This window comes from Scomber japonicus, chromosome 2 (assembly GCF_027409825.1).
Source record: "Scomber japonicus isolate fScoJap1 chromosome 2, fScoJap1.pri, whole genome shotgun sequence".
Lineage (NCBI taxonomy): Eukaryota > Metazoa > Chordata > Actinopteri > Scombriformes > Scombridae > Scomber > Scomber japonicus.
The window spans coordinates 11,628,660-11,646,612 of record NC_070579.1 but is presented as its reverse complement, the minus strand read 5'-3'; the positions used below and the strand labels follow the sequence as shown (position 1 = coordinate 11,646,612).

Here is a 17,953-nt window from a genome sequence, read left to right as displayed (position 1 = left end):
TATATGTTTAATATATTTTTATATTTTTATTTTAAACTACACTTCCACGCCACTACTTTTTACTAAAATTAGCTCCACTGCAACCGGCTGCAAAATCAAAATGCTGTGTACATGTTACTGCATCAGTTATAATTATACAACACTCTATTAAATACATTGATGATATATTGATGATTGATAATATAATAAAATGGAATATTTGTACATTGTAATAAGTAGGGTAAAATAAATGATTGTTCTACCACGTTCTGGTAAACTGAGATCAGATCAAGTCCGTCTTAAAACAGCAGTCGGGTCGGGTGTCCATATGAGCACTGAAAGAGGTTTTAATCAATCATTCCTCCTGTTCATACTGACTATTAAAAGATATCCTTCACATGTGATTTCAATGTAAGTGATAGGGGGCAAAATCCACAGTGTGTCCACACACAGTTATGTTGAGCAAAATTTCATTTAAAAGTTAATGTGAGGCTTATATGAGGCTTCAGCAGTCTGAGTTAGTCATATCAAGTGGATATCTGCCAGATTTACACTCGTTTTAGCTTCAAATTCCCTCTTTGTGTTTCTCTGTTGAGCCGTGGTGGAAGTACAGTAACAAAAAGAGGGACTTTAGCACTAAAAGACTGTAAAATTGAAAGATATCTACTTTATTTAACTAATCCAGACAACTGAAGCTGCATATTAACTTCAGATGACTGTGGATTTTGTCCTCTGTCACTCTATCACACAGTAGGGGGGTTATAAAAGGATCTAATGGTCAGTATAACAGGAGGAACCATTACAGCAAGAAAAAACATGTTTCAATGGACATTTGAGTATCTGACTGTTGTTTAAGAAAGTGGAAGCATAAAAACTTTGGACACATAAACACATACAATTAAAAAAAAGAACCCAATTATAATCAAATAAAACAAAGTACAGAAAAATGAAAAGAGAGAAAGAAAATAAAAACCTAGACTAAAATAGAGTATGAAAAGAAAAGTTTTTAAGGTGTTTTTTTCATCTTTCAAACATGAAAAATAGGTGAAATTAGACCCTGAAGTGAACAGAATATAAGGGTTGAGAAAGTAGAAGCATAAAAACATACAATTTGAAAAAAAAGACCCCAATTATAAAGTATAAAAAGGAACTTTCTTTAATCTCTCAAACAAAAAATAGAAACCTGTACAGTATGTAAGGATTAAGAAAGACTTAAAAATATGTGTCCCCCTCCTTTAACACTCTATGCGCGTCTCTTCTATACACTTCGGGTCTGTGAACGCACCACGCAACGCACGACGACGGCGGCGGCGTGCACGCACGTACGTACGTATTCTCTCGCTCTGTATTATTGCTGAGAAACCAGCCACCATGGGGAGCTAAGGGCAAGACGACGGGCTATTTTCGTTCATATTTAACACAAGAAAAGCTATCCATATGCTGCGTTTTGGAGCACACAGTTTGCGCCAGTGTCCCCAATGCAGCGGATTACGGGGGACGGGCTTTCAGAGACGGTAGGACGGACACTTTGGGGGGAAAACACGGGACATTAACGCTAACCCAAAAACTAGCTACGGCTAGCAGGCGCTGCAGCCAGGAGAGTGGAAAACGTGCCCTCGCTTTCTTGTTTTGTTTGATCTCAGATGGGCTGATTTTAGCTAAAGTTAATCAATCTGCAAACGTGTGTGTTTAACGTCTGCTCCCGAGTCAGCTGGACACACACACAGATGTAGTAAAAGTTGCGCCCTGTGTTGAAGTGTTTTTTGCACGCAGGCCCCGTCTTCTTGTGTGGTTGTAGAGTTTGTTTCTGCACCCATCCCCCACCGTCTTTTTGCAGGCCAAGATGAATGAGATTCTCACTTCAAAGCACTGGCATTGGTGGTGGCATTGCTACAAGGCTGGCTAGCTGTCTTGGCTTGTTAACATTTGTTTGGGTTTATTTGTGAGATGATGAAGTGCTGCCTCACCAAAGTTTTACCCCTTGTTTTGACAGCTGTTAGCCTTTTTGAGCTAGTTGTACTCACTAATAGCAACTTACTGACAGTGTTGAAGAAGAATAAACTTGTCAAGTGCTAGCATTGTTTTTAGTGTATAATGCTATTAAGGATTCACCTCATTCATCTCCTGATCTTGTTACCTCAAACTTATTTATCTCCTGCTCTCTTTTATATGTGTTTGTGTGGCTCATCTAAAGCTGCTTCTTAGTAATGTTGTATAGTGATGGACTGAAGGGGCCAAGAGATGAATCAGCAGTGTTTATATTCTCCTAGTAATAATGTTTATTTCCATTTCTTTTACACTAACAGTTTTTCTTGTTTCCATCGCAGGGTGAATTGTTTGTCTGCAAAATCATTGCTAGAGGGGAAAGTCTGACCTCTGCCTTCAGCAATCAGAGACATGAGTGTTGTCAGAGAATTACATGGGATTGGATACAGGGGCGGCGGCAGTGGCGGGGTTGTGGCCTCTCTGAGCGGCCCAGCCCATTTCACTGAGGATGCGCCGCGACCCCCAGTTCCTGGTGAGGAGGGATCTGATGTGGACCCTCCGCTCCAGTCAGCCAACACCCGTCCAAACACCCTTTCCCAAACCCTTGGCTTTCCCCTGTCATCGTCGTCCTCTAAAATGGGAGATCCATCGAGTTACACGCCCTCCTCGTCGTCTGCGACGCCGCGTCGGCCGGACCTGGACTTGGGGTATGAACCCGAGGGCTCGGCGTCGCCAACTCCACCTTACCTGAAGTGGGCCGAGTCACTTCACTCTCTCCTAGACGACCAGGACGGCATCCAGCTGTTTCGAAATTTCCTGTGCCAGGAAGGGTGTGCGGACCTTCTCGACTTCTGGTTCGCCTGCTCGGGGTTCAGGAAGACCAGTCAGGAGAAGAAGGGGAAACTGGCCAAGGCCATCTACAGGAAGTACATCGTAGACGGAAGTGGGATTGTCTCCAGGCAGATCAAACCGGCCACCAAGAGCTTCATCCGAGACTGCGTGGGGAGGCCGCATCCAGACCCTGCCATGTTTGAACAGGTGATTAAAACACTGATAGATGATGAGTCGCTCTGCTGGTGGAGAGTCTTAATACATTTCTCACTGACTTTGTTTAGTCCATCACAGTTTCATAAAAAAGATCTGGTTCATTCAGGTTCAGGGATTGAAATGTGGTGTTTTTTAAGGTATCAAAACAAACTGAACATTACCGGACAGGCTGTTCTGAAATTGAATTAATGATGTGTCACACCCAGCAGTAACCACATTTAGATTCGATAGCGGAACTTTCTTTTTCCTCGCGGCTTTAATCACTTCTCGGCACACAGTTATCTGTAGCTGACAACAGAGTCATGTAGATCAAGTGTTATTGGCCTACGGTCATAAAGCCATCATAACTGTGTTGTAGGTCAGTGGTTACGTCTTCATTTGAGGAACTACTCACCTCTGCTCCCTCCATAACTCGCCATATCTGGTGCGGCTGCCATTTTATAAGCAAGGTCTCAAGTTTTTCTGTTTGAACACGAAAAATCAGATTCCAGTCAGAGTATAGAGAGTATGATGATGATGATGAATTCATTTTAAATAGTTTTAGTTTTCTGTGGAGTATTTGCAGTCAGTGTTAATGCTAAACATCAGCTGTTGCACTCTTGTGTGATCAGATTTAAATATTCAGCAGGGCAAACTGTACACTGATAGTTTCTGTCTGAGTGGAAAGTACAACTCCAACAAAGGATTATGTTATTTTATTGTATATCTAGTTGATGAAATGTTAAAAAAACTGGTGAAGAATCACATTCACAATTTCTCTGAGAGCACAATGATGTCTTTGGTTTGCTTGTTTTGTCCAACTAACAGTCTATAATAATCATTTATTTGACATTTACTGCCATATATGACAAAGAGAAACTGCAAATTGTCACATTTTTGCTTAAAAAAGGACTGAAACAAATAGTCAGTTACCAAAATAAAGGCCAATATTCAGCACAGCAAACTGTACACTGATAGTTTCTGTCTGAGTGGAAAGTACGACTCCAACTAACGATTATTATTACCAAAATAAAAGCCAATTCATTTTCTTTACATCGACTAATTTATTAATCGAATAATCACTCTAAGCAGCTCTAATGCAAAGTCTCACCTCTTCAGAATAGATGCTTTGGGGACAAAAACTACACCTGTATCTAACTTCCTGTGGTTGAAATGCAGCAATAGTGCTTATAAAAGAAAATGCGATGCAAGCTGCTCTGGCTGTAAAGGTCTGTTAGCCTGTTGTCAAACCTTCAGGAGAGTTTACACACATCCCAACATGTTATCAGGTGTGTAGGCAAATAAAAGGCCTGTGCAGACTGTTGAGCTGTTGTAACATTCAAATCATATTTAAACTAATGTGATGGAGAAAGACTGCAGCACAAATCACTTCCAAATATGCACAGATTTAAAGATTTATTAGGTTTTTGTCACTCATTCCTCATTTTTCCCTTCATCTCTTTCACAGTTTTTCCTCTCCTTTTTTTCTTCTTCTTCTTCTTTTCTTCTTATGATGAGTCTGTTGAATGTGCGGTTCAGATCACATTCGTACGAGTCTGTCGTCACACATTAATGTGTTATTCACCGAGACTCAAGTCCGCACTCGATCACTGCTAAACAACAAAAATGACAGACAATGACATTACATAATTACCAGATGAAAAAGTTTTTGTTCTCTCGCTGCCAACCTCACCAACTCTCTCTCTCTCTCTCTCTCTCTCTCTCTCTCTCTCTCTCTCTCTCTCTCTCTCTCTCTCTCTGTCTCTCTCTCTCTCTCTCTCTCTCTCTCTTTGTGTCTGTCGCTCTTCCCACTCTCGTACTTGCTCTCTCTTGCTTTTCCATCCCTAATGAAATTTTCAGTTCTTGCATTCAACACACCTCTCTTGTCCTTGTCAGTCTTGATGGAGTATTAGATTAGCCGGCTAGTACGTTACACAAATGCGGGTTTATTCTGTGTTACTGTGTTGGTCTGGAGCGGGCAGCGCGTGGAAAAAAAATGAGCTCAAAGTATGATGTAAATAAAACAATGGTGACATTTTTTAGGCATAATTGAGTTTTGTACCAACTCTGAGTCCTCATATGTGACCCTAACAACCCCCTCCCTTCCCCTCCCGTGTTCCTGTGCTCCAGGCCCAGACAGAGATCCAGGCCATGATGGAGGAGAACACCTACCCTTTGTTCCTCAAGTCGGACCTGTACCTGGAGTTCACGCGGACAGGAGGAGAGAGCCCGAAGCCTAACCCCAGCGATCAGAGTCCTTCATCGGGTCCAGCCAAGCCAGCGCCAGGTTACTTACCGACGCTCGCCGAGGATGAGGAGTGGAGGTAAAAGATTAGCTTTGAGACTTTGATATGCGCCGTTAATATCACATAATGTCCGGAGTCCCTGACTCTTATCTCGAATGACTGGACTGTAAAACTCCACAGAGCTTCCTCGGCCGGTCAGTTCTGAACACAAAATGAGAAGTCATAAAGATAACGTATCAGATGTTTAAGTAACAGATCTGAATTTTAATGTGATTTTTTTTTTTCTTAGGTGTGGAGGAGGTGCGAGGGAAGAGGAGGAAGAGAAGGATGAGGAGGAGTGTGGAGACACACCAGCTGGTCGGCTGACTCACAGCCTGCTGATGCAGACGGCGCCGCAGAGAGCTACGACCAGCCGGAGGAGACCGGACAGCAGGGAGTACAGGTGTGTGTGTGTGTCTCATGGAGGACACAGTGAGAGCCGGGTGACAGAATATGAATGGCCAAATATTTTTGATAGATTTATCTCTTCTTTAAAATCATCTAGCTTCTTTATATTTGAACATTTTCCCGTTTTTCTTTTAGTCCACCAAGACAATAAACTTAATATTTTTGGGTTGTGGACAAAACATTTGAAGTTACATCTTAGGTTTTAGGAAACAGTGATAAACATTTTTCATCATTTTATACACCAAACACCTAATTATTTAATAAAGGAAATAGATCACAGGTTAATAAATAATGACACGGTTCACAATATGTCCCAATACAAACCATAAACCCCTTTCCAGTGTTCAGTAATAGATCATTTCTGTGGTCATTTATGCCCATATTACTAATGATACTAATTTTCTCCCCTTTATTTGAATCCTGTTACCCTGAAGTAAGGACGTTACCTGAAATTCTGTCTTTGATATCTTTTTGTTGATTATAAAGTTAAAGAAATACAGTAAGCTGGAGGTATGGGTGTGTTTGCCTGTGAGCCAGCTCCTCACTACTTTTACATCACTTAAAAAAAAGAAAAGAAAGATAACATTATGTCCAGCACACACCAGAGGAGCTTACTCATTAAACTGAACTGTTACAACAACATTTGGCACAAAGACAACAGTCTTAAAAGCACTGCTTCATTTCCAAATCTGCTAATGTTCCATTTCTTTTTTATTTTAACTTTAACGTAACAAAACTCTTGATAGGAAGAGTTAGATAGGAAAAGTCTGTTTCTTTACTTAAATACTATTTTTTGACAACATGAACAATGCCTCACTTCTTATGCTTACAAGTGTTGTCTGAATTAAATACATTAAAATAATAAATTATAATAATGTGATACTGCACCATTGAAGAAATGTAATAATAGAAACAAACCTGCTGATTTTAAAGCAACCTGAAGACAAACATGAAGTCTCCTGAGGCGTCTCCTACTTATAAAGATTCCTTTCAGTGTCGTTGGAAAGCCACGTGAACATCCATGGATTACTCTCACTAGCTTTATGTCGATCCTCATCTCTGTGTGCATGACCCCACATTATAACGTGAGCGCATTAATCACCATGTCTCTTCCTCACCTTCACTCTCAGACCTTGGAGAGAGCCTGTAAACCCGTACTACGCTAACATGGGCTACGCTCGCGCTCCAGCGACCAGCGCCAACGACAGCGAGCAGCAGAGCATGTCGAGTGATGCAGACACACTATCACTGACCGACAGCAGTGTGTAAGTTAACACAGACGTACAGCCCTGTATTCATCATTTAAATCTCTTATTTATTCAGTTACTACATGCTACACCTTTAGCATGAACGAGTGAGTCGACGAGATGTGTGATTAATTGTGTATCTGTGTGTGTGTGTTTGCAGAGATGGTATCCCTCCATACAGATATCGGAAGCAGCATCGCAAAGAGATGCATGAAAGTGCCAAAGCTAATGGACGTGTGCCCCTACCTCATATACCTGTGAGTCACACACACACACACACACACACACACACACACACACACTCACACACTCCACCCACACACACACTGAGCCTCATGTCAGCACAGACGGCCGTATTCATGTAGCGTAAAAAAACTTGATGACCTGAATTAAATATTAACAGCATAAGCGTGTGGTCTTAACAGCTTTATAACTGTAGCAGATAACGTCGAACGGCACAGTCTGGATTAATGTGTGACATAAAAATGTTACGCAAAGTCTCCATGTCTCCATCTTAGTATTAATAGGTCATGTAGCCGTGATGCCGTTAATGTGTCTGTAGCAGAAGAGCTAGTAAATCATTTTCCACACATGACCTTGCTCATGTCTAGAATCGTGGACGGTATGCACACATGTAAATATGATATAAAATAACATTGTAGAGTTGATTTTAAAAAGGTATATACTCAAAATATGTAAAACAGCTGCCGACACTGGAAGATGAGAATATTTAATGACATTGACCCTTTAAGAAGAGCAGCTTATGGTTTTATTCTTAAATGTAAAACACTTTAAGCTGCATTTGATGAAATCTGGACGGCACAAATGTAAATATGACATAAAATAACATTTAAGAGTTGATTAAAAAAGTACATACTCAAATATATAAAACAGCTGCCTACACTGGAAATGAGAATATTTAATGACATTGACCCTTTAAGAAGAGCAGCTTATGTTTGTTTGCTCTTGTTTTATTATTGATTAATGTAAAGCACTTTAAGCTGCATTTTATGAAATCTGCTATAAAAATACAGTTATTATCAGTAGTAGTATTATTGTATGTAAGCATATTTGTCTGCATGTGTTACATAAGTGTATATTTTGCATTTAGTCTCATTTAGATGTTAATACATTGGGGTAAACATACAGTAATGTGCTTTCACAGTCTGTCTTTGTTTAAATTAGTCTCTATTCTGTTTCAAATGTCTTCCTCTTCACAGTCATGCTGCTCTTTGTGTCCCATTTAATGCTTATAAGCTTTATTCCCACCTGATAGTGATTTAGCATCAGAATCGTAGCAGCTGATTTCTATAGGAAGCCATGGCATGTGATTATTTTACTTATTTATTTATTTTGCTCGTGTCTGTACGCAGCGCACGTACCGCATGCCAAAGGACATCCATGTAGAGCCCGAGAGGTTTGCAGCAGAGCTGATCAGCAGGCTGGAGACGGTTCTCAGAGAGCGAGAGGCTCAGGAAAGACTCGAAGAAAGGCTGAAGAGAGTACGACTGGTGAGTCTACGTGCGCTCATCGAGACGCGAAGAGACTGCAGTACGAATATTCACTGTGAAATGAGAGATGAGTCTTATTGAGGAACTTTGGTTTGTGCACTAATTAAAGGGCAATTAATTGTCCCATTTACCTCAGTTGAGATTAATCACATTGCTTTATTTAATACACCTGGCTGGATTATGACTGACTCATATTTATAAATCATATTTAGTAAATAAAAACACTTATTTGCTAAAACAGGAAATTCAAAGTGTGATTTTCTAGCATATCTCACAAATGTCAAAAATAGTCAGTTGTGGAAAAACATTATGATTATAACATTATTAATATTAACATTGTCTTATTAGCTGGACCTATTATTTTAACTAACACTTGTGCAACAGACTGCTGCGTCTGAAACAAGTCCAGGGATCAGTTGCAGCTGATTTCGGGGTTAATAGCGTCAAATATGTTCAGCTGCTTTCTCTGCTTTACTCTTTAGAAAATAAACTATCAGCTTAAATAAATAGCAAATATTGCATTTAGCTTGTTTTAATGCTCTTTATATGCACTTTTGAGTTCTGTATCTCATTGAAATAACTTGTCACATAAAAGTAAAAATGGCTCCATATTTAACCTCAGGCTGTTAAACTGTCACACTGATGTCTAAGTGTTTATTTTTAATATTTAAATAGTTTACTTTGCTTTTTTTCCACACTGATATTCACTAGTAAATGTAAGTTTGTTTTGCCCGTCAACTCACTAATAAAATGTCTGCTTCCCTTCTCACAACAGGAAGAAGAGGGGGACGATGCCGACATCTCCGTGACGACCTCCATGTCTTCTCATAGCATACCACTCCCCCTCCCCTCATCGTTTCCACCTCTCTACGGCGCCCGTTATTCAGAGACCACTGCTAACTCGGCGACAGTCACCACTTACGGCGGCCTGGTTGCCATGGAGGATTCCCATGACGACGACCCGGAATCTATTTTGGACGAGCATGTACAGCGCGTGATGAAGACGCCGGGCTGCCAGTCGCCGGGGGCAACCAACAGCACCTTAGGAGGAGGAGGGGGTCGACACACTCCTCCCAAATCGTCACGTTCACCTGACGGGGGGATCGGACCGCCTCACTACCCCCCACACCGAGGTGGGGGTCACAGTCTGCCTGCTGCTGGGGTCAAAGGTAAGAGGCTGAGAGGGGGAACCAGAGAGGGGTCGTTTCTGTTTTTAATAAACCGGCAAACACTCACGAAAAAGTTGGGACACACTCTATTTGTGTCTAAAGTGTTTCTGACTGCTGCTGTAAATCTTCATAAACATGTTTTTGAAAATTAAGTTATTACCTAAAATCTTTCTCAAACAGGGGTAATCGGTGCATTTGTTGTCGGGCTCTATTTTTAGCCGTGGATTAATCCTCTTGTGCAGAGCTTCCAGGGTGCAATGTAACATTTCTCCCCAATGACCCAGTTGACCAGCAGATCAAAGTTTCACTGGTCCTTTGTATATTTTAACGGGTCCGGCAGCCAAATAACCATTTTAGCAGTTTATTCATTATTCACATAATATTTATAACAGTAAACTTATTGCTTATTGTTTAAAACTGAAACAAATGACTCGTTTTAATATGACACTGTTTTTAGCTCTGCTGAGAATCAACAGTTTGCAACTCTATGCAGCTATTTGATGAGTATTTTGTGAATCTCCATCAGTTAGAAGACAATCCCAAACTTCAGCTTCACGTTCATTTCAATAAGATGAGAATCATGTTGTTTATTGCTGCTTTAAGTTTCTTCTCATCTTCTATGAAACACAATTATGTATTATAGTACTTTGCATAGAGAAGTTGGCACCATTTACTCAAAAGCAAATCTAAATGTCGAGTAAACTTCCCTTTTTAGATTTGGTTGTTTTCCTGATAGATATATAATGTGGATATATTACACACACATATTGTTGCTGTGAGGCAGTAACCCAGTAGTTCCATAATTCATCTTCTTTATTTATTTTTTCATAAATCAATGCTATTGCTCACCCCTACTACTTCTGCCTCTGGGTTCTACAAACATTTAACCAATCAAAAGTAGAAAAAAAGAGCTTGTGAGCGAGTCTCGTTTCTATGGATTTATTTTATTTCCTGTGAAGAAATTATAGACTATAAAATTCAACCCATATTGGATCAGTAAATGTAGGATTCTCCCTTTTTTAGATTTGGTTGTTTTCTTTAAGATATATGGATATGTAATGTTAGTATATTGCACAAATATGCAAAATATAAAAATGAGGTGCATATTGGATCAGTAAATGAATGTAGGTGAATGTAGTTTCTCCATATTTTGTGTAAAGTCAGAGTATGGAGTACCTAAGGAGAAAGGAATTATAATACTTCAGCGAGTTTTCATGACGAGCTGAGACACTGCTGATAGATGGATGGATAGATGGATGGATGGATAGATAGATAGTATTCATTAAGAGAGAAGAGTGAGAGAAACGTAATGCTGTTTGTTTGAGTGCGTGCGTTCACTCCGAGCTCCTTCTGTCTGTTTCTACGAGCCACCTGTCCTCTGCAGACATGAAGCTGAACTGTAATGAATGAATGAAAAGAAGAAGTGAAGAGGAGGAAACACAAACAGGAACTAAGAGCATCTGTCCAAACAGTAAATCATCTGTTGAGTGTTTGATGGTTATAGTGACACAATCTGAAAATAACATTAGATTTCTGTCATTCAGTGAGTTTGTTTCTCGCTACAGGGGGCTCGCTCTCATCGCTCTCTCTCTCGTTTTCTCTCATTATGTTTAAAATGAGTCGACAGTGAAACCCGACTGTACTTGTAACATTGTCAAACAAAGAGAAACATCCTAAACTGTTAATCCATGAGTCTGATTGGCTGTCGATCAATGAACTCTGTATAAACTTTAAATGGCCACAAATCAGTTCAGTTGAACCCCGAGGTCTAATCTTCTAACAGGCCGAGAGGGAAAAACGTGATTTAGAGCTGCAATAATCAGTCAATAGATAGCATAGCAATATATCAGCATTTTTTAAATAATCCTATAACCTTTTGTCTATTTTTCTTCTTTGTTCTTTTCAATTAAGTAACCACAAAGAAATACAGAGAAGTGAAGTTTTGTTTTGATGCTCGCCCTCTTTCAGCGTATCGGCCTGATGGATGCTGGATCCATTCATAGTTTTTAGTCTTGATTGGATTTGTTGACTGACTGTTGGTTCGGTTAAATGCACCAAAATAATAAAAATAAACCAGGAGAGGCATTAACGTGTACTGTAATCACCAGTTTACTGTAAATCTTTATATTAATGCAGCAGATTAGTAATCAGGTTACTCTACTCTGCCACCAGCTGTATTTTGGCAGCGTGGCCGACTGATTTTAAGTTGTAGTCGGTGGGTTTCCATGCAGTCCAGTAACCACATTACACGGCAGAGGAATCAGCGTTCTCCAGGAGGAAGCTACCTGGAGAAATCAGATTACTCTAATCCTCTAACCTAGATTACAAAAAAAACAGTTTACTAGATTACATGACTGTCGAGATATCAGCTTTTTGGAGAAAGCTGATTGTAACTAGGTCATTTAAATGCATGTATATAAGAAAATGACAATATCAACTCCTGTGTATTTAAAGATGTAGAAATGCAAAGATCACAAGTCACATCATTTGACTCCATTTTGACATTTGAATGGAATAAAAAGACTAAATTACATATTTTTTAAACCTGAAATTTAAATAGATATAATTATGGCTGTTATGTTCTCTTGCTTCAGATAACAGGAGTATAGTATAATATATAATATAGTGTATATAGTGTGAATGTATTTTTCTCTAAGTGAATAGTGTCAAACCTTAAAAAAGAAACTCCTCTAAAATATGTTTTAATAAAGACGATGCAGACTTAGAATATGAACGGTATGTAATGGTTAAAAACATTTGTAGGTGAGCTGTTACTGGAGAGATCTGGCTCCAGTTAATCATTCTGTATTTAGCTTGTGTCGTGTTTCAGGTGCTGTGGAGATATTTCCGATGTGTCTCATGAAGCCGCAGCAGTTGTTTTGTTTCACACTTGAACGTTGGATGTATTGAAAAGAAGGGTGAGTAATGTTACTGATGAGTCTCGCTCTGCCGTCTCCTCCAGGCATGCATCACCACAAGCAACTGTATCACCACCGAGGAAGAGAAGGGCAGGAGGAGGCGGGCTCCAGGTCGCAGCCCAACATCCTTTGGAACGGAGACCCAGCCAATCAGTACGCAGGGAGAAGTCGAAACTACGCCGACGGGGCTGGAGCTAGCACGATTGAGGGGATGGGCTACAGGTAAGCCGACGTGGTTCTTATGGGCTAAAACATGCATCAGGTCTACGATACATATATGTGTGATGTCTTATATCCAGATGATGTCAGCTGTTGTGTGTGTGTGTGTCACCTGTTCGCTCTGCAGCAGTAAAGGCAGCACGCTATCACGGCGAGGTTGCAAGAAAACGTCGGAGACAGGCGGCAAAGTTGAGGAGAGCGGGCGAGGCATGGAGACCCAGGTACCGCTGGAGGATCTGGAGAGAAACCAGAAGATCCTGCAGTGGATGATGGACGGAGACAGACAGAGGAAGAGCTCCCACGGGTGAGTCTGATGCTATTAATCATATGACATATTCAGAGATATATTCAGAGTTTAATTTAAATCATGTTTTTTATTTTAATGATCTTATTGAAGATCAGAGGACATCAAATCATCAGCTGTTTCATTGACTTCTCTTCTTAAAACTTTTATCTGAGAGTTTTTCAAGATTTTATTTGATATATAATAACTCTCCAGACAACTGATTCTCATTGATGTTTATTCTTTATCATTATTGATTCTTATTGAGCGCCCCTTTTGGTGGTTACGCTGTAATTTGCTGTATTGACTGCTCTGATTGCTTGAATATATTAGATTATATAGAATTTGTAGATTTTTATTGATTGCCTGTTTGTAATGTACTCAGTGCTAAATGTAATTGTTGCTGCTCTGAGTGAAGCACTGTAATATCCAGAAGTGCCCTATAAATAAGGATTCATGTCATTGTTGTTGTTATTATTATAATTATTATTATGAAGGTGGGATAATATACCATAGAGGCTTCACAGGATCAATAAACCCTGACATAATACTTTTTTAAAAAAAATTTTATGATAATCTTTTTCAAAACACTCACCACAGCTTACCAAGAAATGCTCCTGCTGAAAACCATTTTTATTATCGTATTACTGAGATATTGTAAATGCACGATGCTGATGTGTTCACTGCATCTTCAGAAAATGGGATTCAGTGGTTTTATATGAATTTAGCTGCTTAAGAAGTTTCATCTTGTTGCTTGTTTAACATTTTATTCAGTTTCCTCAATACTTCCTTAAAGTCTTCTGACATTCTTCCTTGTCCTTGTTTTATTCTCCAGCGGCAGCACCAGCAGCTCCAGGAGGACGGGAGCCAGCAGCGAGTCACCGCGTCCGACCTCAGTGGAGCGACCCGGAGCGGTGCACCCCTGGGTGTCCGCCCAGCTGCGCAACAACCCCTCGTCGGTGTCCCCCGTCATCCCCTGCTCATCGTCCGCCCAGGTCCAGCCCTCGCACCCTTTCATCCAGGACCCAGCCATGCCCCCCAACCCGGCTCCCAACCCCCTCACCCAGCTGGAGGAGGCTAGGAGGAGGCTGGAGGAGGAGAGGAGGAGGAACGCGCTACAGCAGGCCAAGCAGAGGTACGTGTCCTAAAATCACACCTCCCATACTTTAACTCATACTTGTATCCGCGTGCTTATGTGATGCCGAGTGTTTAATCTGTGGATCTTTCTCTATTTTAGGCACAAGTCTGGGAAGCGCCAACTGTGTGAGAACATGACGGTCGCTTACTACTTTTGTGGAGAGCCAATCCCATACCGAACATCAGTCAAAGGCCGTGTGGTGACTTTGGGCCAGTTCAAGGAGCTGCTTACCAAAAAGGGCCACTACAGGTGAGAACATGTGATGCTTTATGTCTTAAAACGAGCAGCACAGGTGGGAACAGGTCGCAGTTTGACCCATTTTTACATTTAAGAGCTGTAAAAACACCCTAAACACCTTTTTTCTTTTAGCCTTAACCCTTTCATGCATAGTGTTCACTGCAGGGGACAGCTATTCAAAAACAGTTTTATTAGGTGAATACATGGATTTTGATGGTGTAGTTGCACTTCAGCCACCACAGTAGACACTAGTGCAAATGACCACTTCATCTGCAGTAACTTTTTTTTAGTTGTAAATCAGTTGGTTTGTGTAATTTGATGAGTTCACTACTTAAGTTTGCAAGAGTACAAGGTGGTAATATTAATTGGAGTGTAACACAGCAAATTGTATATATTTGTAGATATTTGGTATGGACCAGAGGTGTCAAACATGCGGCCCGTGGGCCAGATCCGGCCCACCGAGGGATGCAATCCGGCCCACTTTCCTTCCTTCGATCTGTCCTTACTACCTTCATTTTTTCCTTCCTTCCTTCCTTCTGTCTGTCTATCCGTCCTTCACTATCTGTATTTCCTTCCTTTCTTCCTTCCTTTTTAATGATCTGGCCCACATGAGATCAAATTGGTCTGTATGTGGCCCGTGAATGAAAATGAGTTTGACATCTCTGGTATAGACTCTAAATATGAAGGGAATATTAACAGGCTTTGAGGGTTAAAGGAACCATTTTTGGCTCAGTATTTATGTATTTTCTGTCTTTTTTCTTGCAGGTTCTACTTTAAGAAAGTTAGTGACGAGTTTGACTGCGGCGTGGTGTTCGAGGAGGTTCGCGACGACGACGCCATCCTGCCCATCTTCGAGGAGAAGATCATCGGGAAGGTGGAGAAGGTCGACTGAAAAATTTGGGAACAGGAAGACGAAACAGAATTGCTAAAAAAAAAGAAAAGAAAAAAGGAGTTCATTTGGAAAAAGAGGAAAACATCATTCTGTGGGTCGGGAACGGAAATTCAGCTGTGCGACAAATGAACGAGAGAAAGTAGGAAAGAAGGAAGGAGCAATGTGTGACAGAAGGTAGACGGCGCTGCATGGTAGAAGATCGAGTGTTAAGAAGGTGGACGTGTTTTTTTTTGTTTTTTTTTTAAATGGAATATCTGGAAATCTGCGTCAAAGCCTGGATCAAAACCTTACATAAAGCGAAGAAGCTTGGCCAGATGACACGGGAGCGGAGGAGGAGGAGGAAAAGGAACATAAATTATTTCACCTGTCTTGTCTCCACTGTGGATATCCGAGGAGGGCTGTTTAAAACAAAAAAAAACAAAAAACAAAACAAAACTGATGTCTGACCAGTCTTCCACTTCCACCGCGATGGATGGAAAAGGGTGAGGGACTGCTGGAAGGAGAGAGGATAAAGTAGTCTTCCACTTCTGCTCTGGAGGAGTCTGTCCTCCGCAGACCATTATGATGCTGCTACATTACCACGGAAAACTCTTCAATCGGTGCTCGGGACAGTAAAAGAAAGCGGATTTTGTTCCATTCAGGAGTCTCGCTGCCTTTTTCGCTGTCTCTGTTCCTCATCAGCTGGTGACAAGGGGAGAGGACGGAGGATTTAGGGAAGTGGAACTTTAGCCTGCTTCTCCTCTCGTTGACTTTCATAGCCTCAAAAAAAAAAAGAGAAACGTGCTCACCCTTGATTCCTAGATGTCATGTAGTGATCTCTCACATAAACATGTCCAGACAACAGTTCTCTACATAACTTGTTTACCAAAGCTACATATTTTTGATAAGACAAGTATCCTAGCTACTTGTTTTTCTTTTTATTTGAATTGTGTATGTACAAGGCAGGTACTATTACTTATTAATGCAGCCTAATTTCGTCATATCTCAACTTAATGTTGTATTATTGTGTATGTTTTGAAGCTAGTTCATTAGTCATTTCAGGGCAGCCATTTTTCTTTGTTTTTTTTTTTTTTTGTCCCCCCCCCCCTCTATACCACATCTCTGTATCCCATTTCTGTACTGTTTACCTTGAGTGTGCAGTTCTGTTCTCCTGCGCAATGCATTTTAAATGTAGGACTGTTTTTTTTTGTTTTTAGTTTGTTTTTTTGTCACCATCACAAATCGGTTTATCTGTGCCGTTCTTAAATTCTTGTGAAAAAGAGGAGCACACGCTATAGATGTACCATTTTTGACCACAGTCATCTCCCCCCCCCCCCCCACCCCCCCCACACATCGGCCCTTTCTCCCCCTTTGGTATTTTTCTGCTCTACTTTTAAAGCCTGTGTACGTAACTCCGAGCTCAGTCTAGGTGCCTGCCTGGCCAGTGCCATTACTATCTAGAGTGCTTATTCTGAAGCGTGTTGTCGGTGAAGCGTGAAAGTCTGTGTCGTGTACGCCTGAACTCAGCCAAAGAGCATATCATGCGTCCCGTATGCCTACAAGCGTGTGTCTGTGCAAGTCCATCAGTATGTGTTGTTTTTCAGACGGAGCAACGAAAGCAGCTTCAAATGTTTTGTAGCTTAGCGTCGATTTTAGCATCCGCAGCTTTTCTTAAAGGAGCGGTTTGACAAAAAAACGCTTGTTCACTTTTCTTGCTGAGAGTTAGACGAGACGATCGCATCTGTTCCAGCCGGCAACCAGTTAGCTTCTAGCTTAGCACAACAACTAAACACTGGGACACTGATAGTTTGGTTTTAGTAAAGATTAAACTATTTAAAGCTGCAGCTAACTATTGTTGTTATTAGTAAACAATTTGCCAGTTGTTTAATTAATGTCAGCGTGTCACACTGCTTCTTAAAGCCCAAGGTTTGACACTACTACTACTTTTTAAAACAAAAAAAGTCTAATTTTTCAGTCAATCATCGAGTCATTAACTGATTGCTTCAGCCTTAAAATGAACTAAATATAATGTGTTTTAATTTGTGAGCTTCAGAGGTGCTATTAAACTGTTTTGTTACCTTTTGAACAAGCTAGGCTAACTGTTTTCCTCTGTTTCCAGTCTTTATGCTAAGCTAACCGGCTGCTGGCTAAAGCATCATTTTATTTACCGCACAGACGAGAGTGATGTCAATCTTCTCGTCTGAATCTCGGCCAAAAAGCAGATGAGCGTTTTTCTAAAAAAAAAAAGTCAAACTATTCCTTTTTGAGCTCCTCACGTCAGTTACAGCACTGCAGTACGGCCTCGAGGCCAGAATATCATTACAGCACCGTGCAGACGTTGCACTGACGACACACCAGCCATGTAAGCTGAATGTAATTTGAGGTTTTTTAAGACTCTTACCTGCTGTTTCCTCAAAGGAATCACGTCATTGGTCCTGTCAATATGCCCGAGTCCACCTTCAGTATTGATCCCAAACCTTTGTCCAGATTGAGTGTTTCTGTGTTAATCTATGCTGGTAGTTAATTGAATGTGTTCATCAAACAAAGAGGTCCTACAGTAGGTCTGGCAGGAATGTCACATTTGTCCTGGGTTCGTCCCAGTAAGGGAATCATAGGATCAGAAAAACATACTTTGTCCTTACTTCAACCCATTATGCCTTCAATATGAAATTTTAA

At 40.7% G+C, this 17,953-nt stretch overlaps 1 protein-coding gene across 1 annotated transcript; it reads left to right on the top strand.

Moving 5' to 3' along the window:
- The first annotated feature begins 1,357 nt into the window (after positions 1-1,357).
- On the top strand, positions 1,358-16,583 carry LOC128374653 (axin-1-like). Its single transcript, XM_053334898.1, has 13 exons — positions 1,358-1,493; positions 2,307-3,003; positions 5,122-5,315; positions 5,527-5,679; positions 6,815-6,949; positions 7,092-7,188; positions 8,305-8,442; positions 9,218-9,611; positions 12,574-12,751; positions 12,876-13,052; positions 13,867-14,166; positions 14,269-14,418; positions 15,172-16,583. The coding sequence occupies exons 2-13, from the start codon at positions 2,377-2,379 to the stop codon at positions 15,296-15,298; spliced, it is 2,670 nt and encodes an 889-aa protein (XP_053190873.1). The 5' UTR covers positions 1,358-1,493; positions 2,307-2,376; the 3' UTR covers positions 15,299-16,583.
- The last annotated feature ends 1,370 nt before the right edge of the window (positions 16,584-17,953 follow it).

Excerpts from the sequence above, each read along its gene's own strand:
- LOC128374653 (XM_053334898.1), top strand. The coding sequence starts at position 2,377 with ATGAGTGTTGTCAGAGAATTACATGGGATTGGATACAGGGGCGGCGGC. Across the intron at positions 6,950-7,091 it reads TCACTGACCGACAGCAGTGT|AGATGGTATCCCTCCATACA; the intron begins GTAAGTTAACAC and ends GTGTGTTTGCAG. Across the intron at positions 9,612-12,573 it reads GCCTGCTGCTGGGGTCAAAG|GCATGCATCACCACAAGCAA; the intron begins GTAAGAGGCTGA and ends CGTCTCCTCCAG.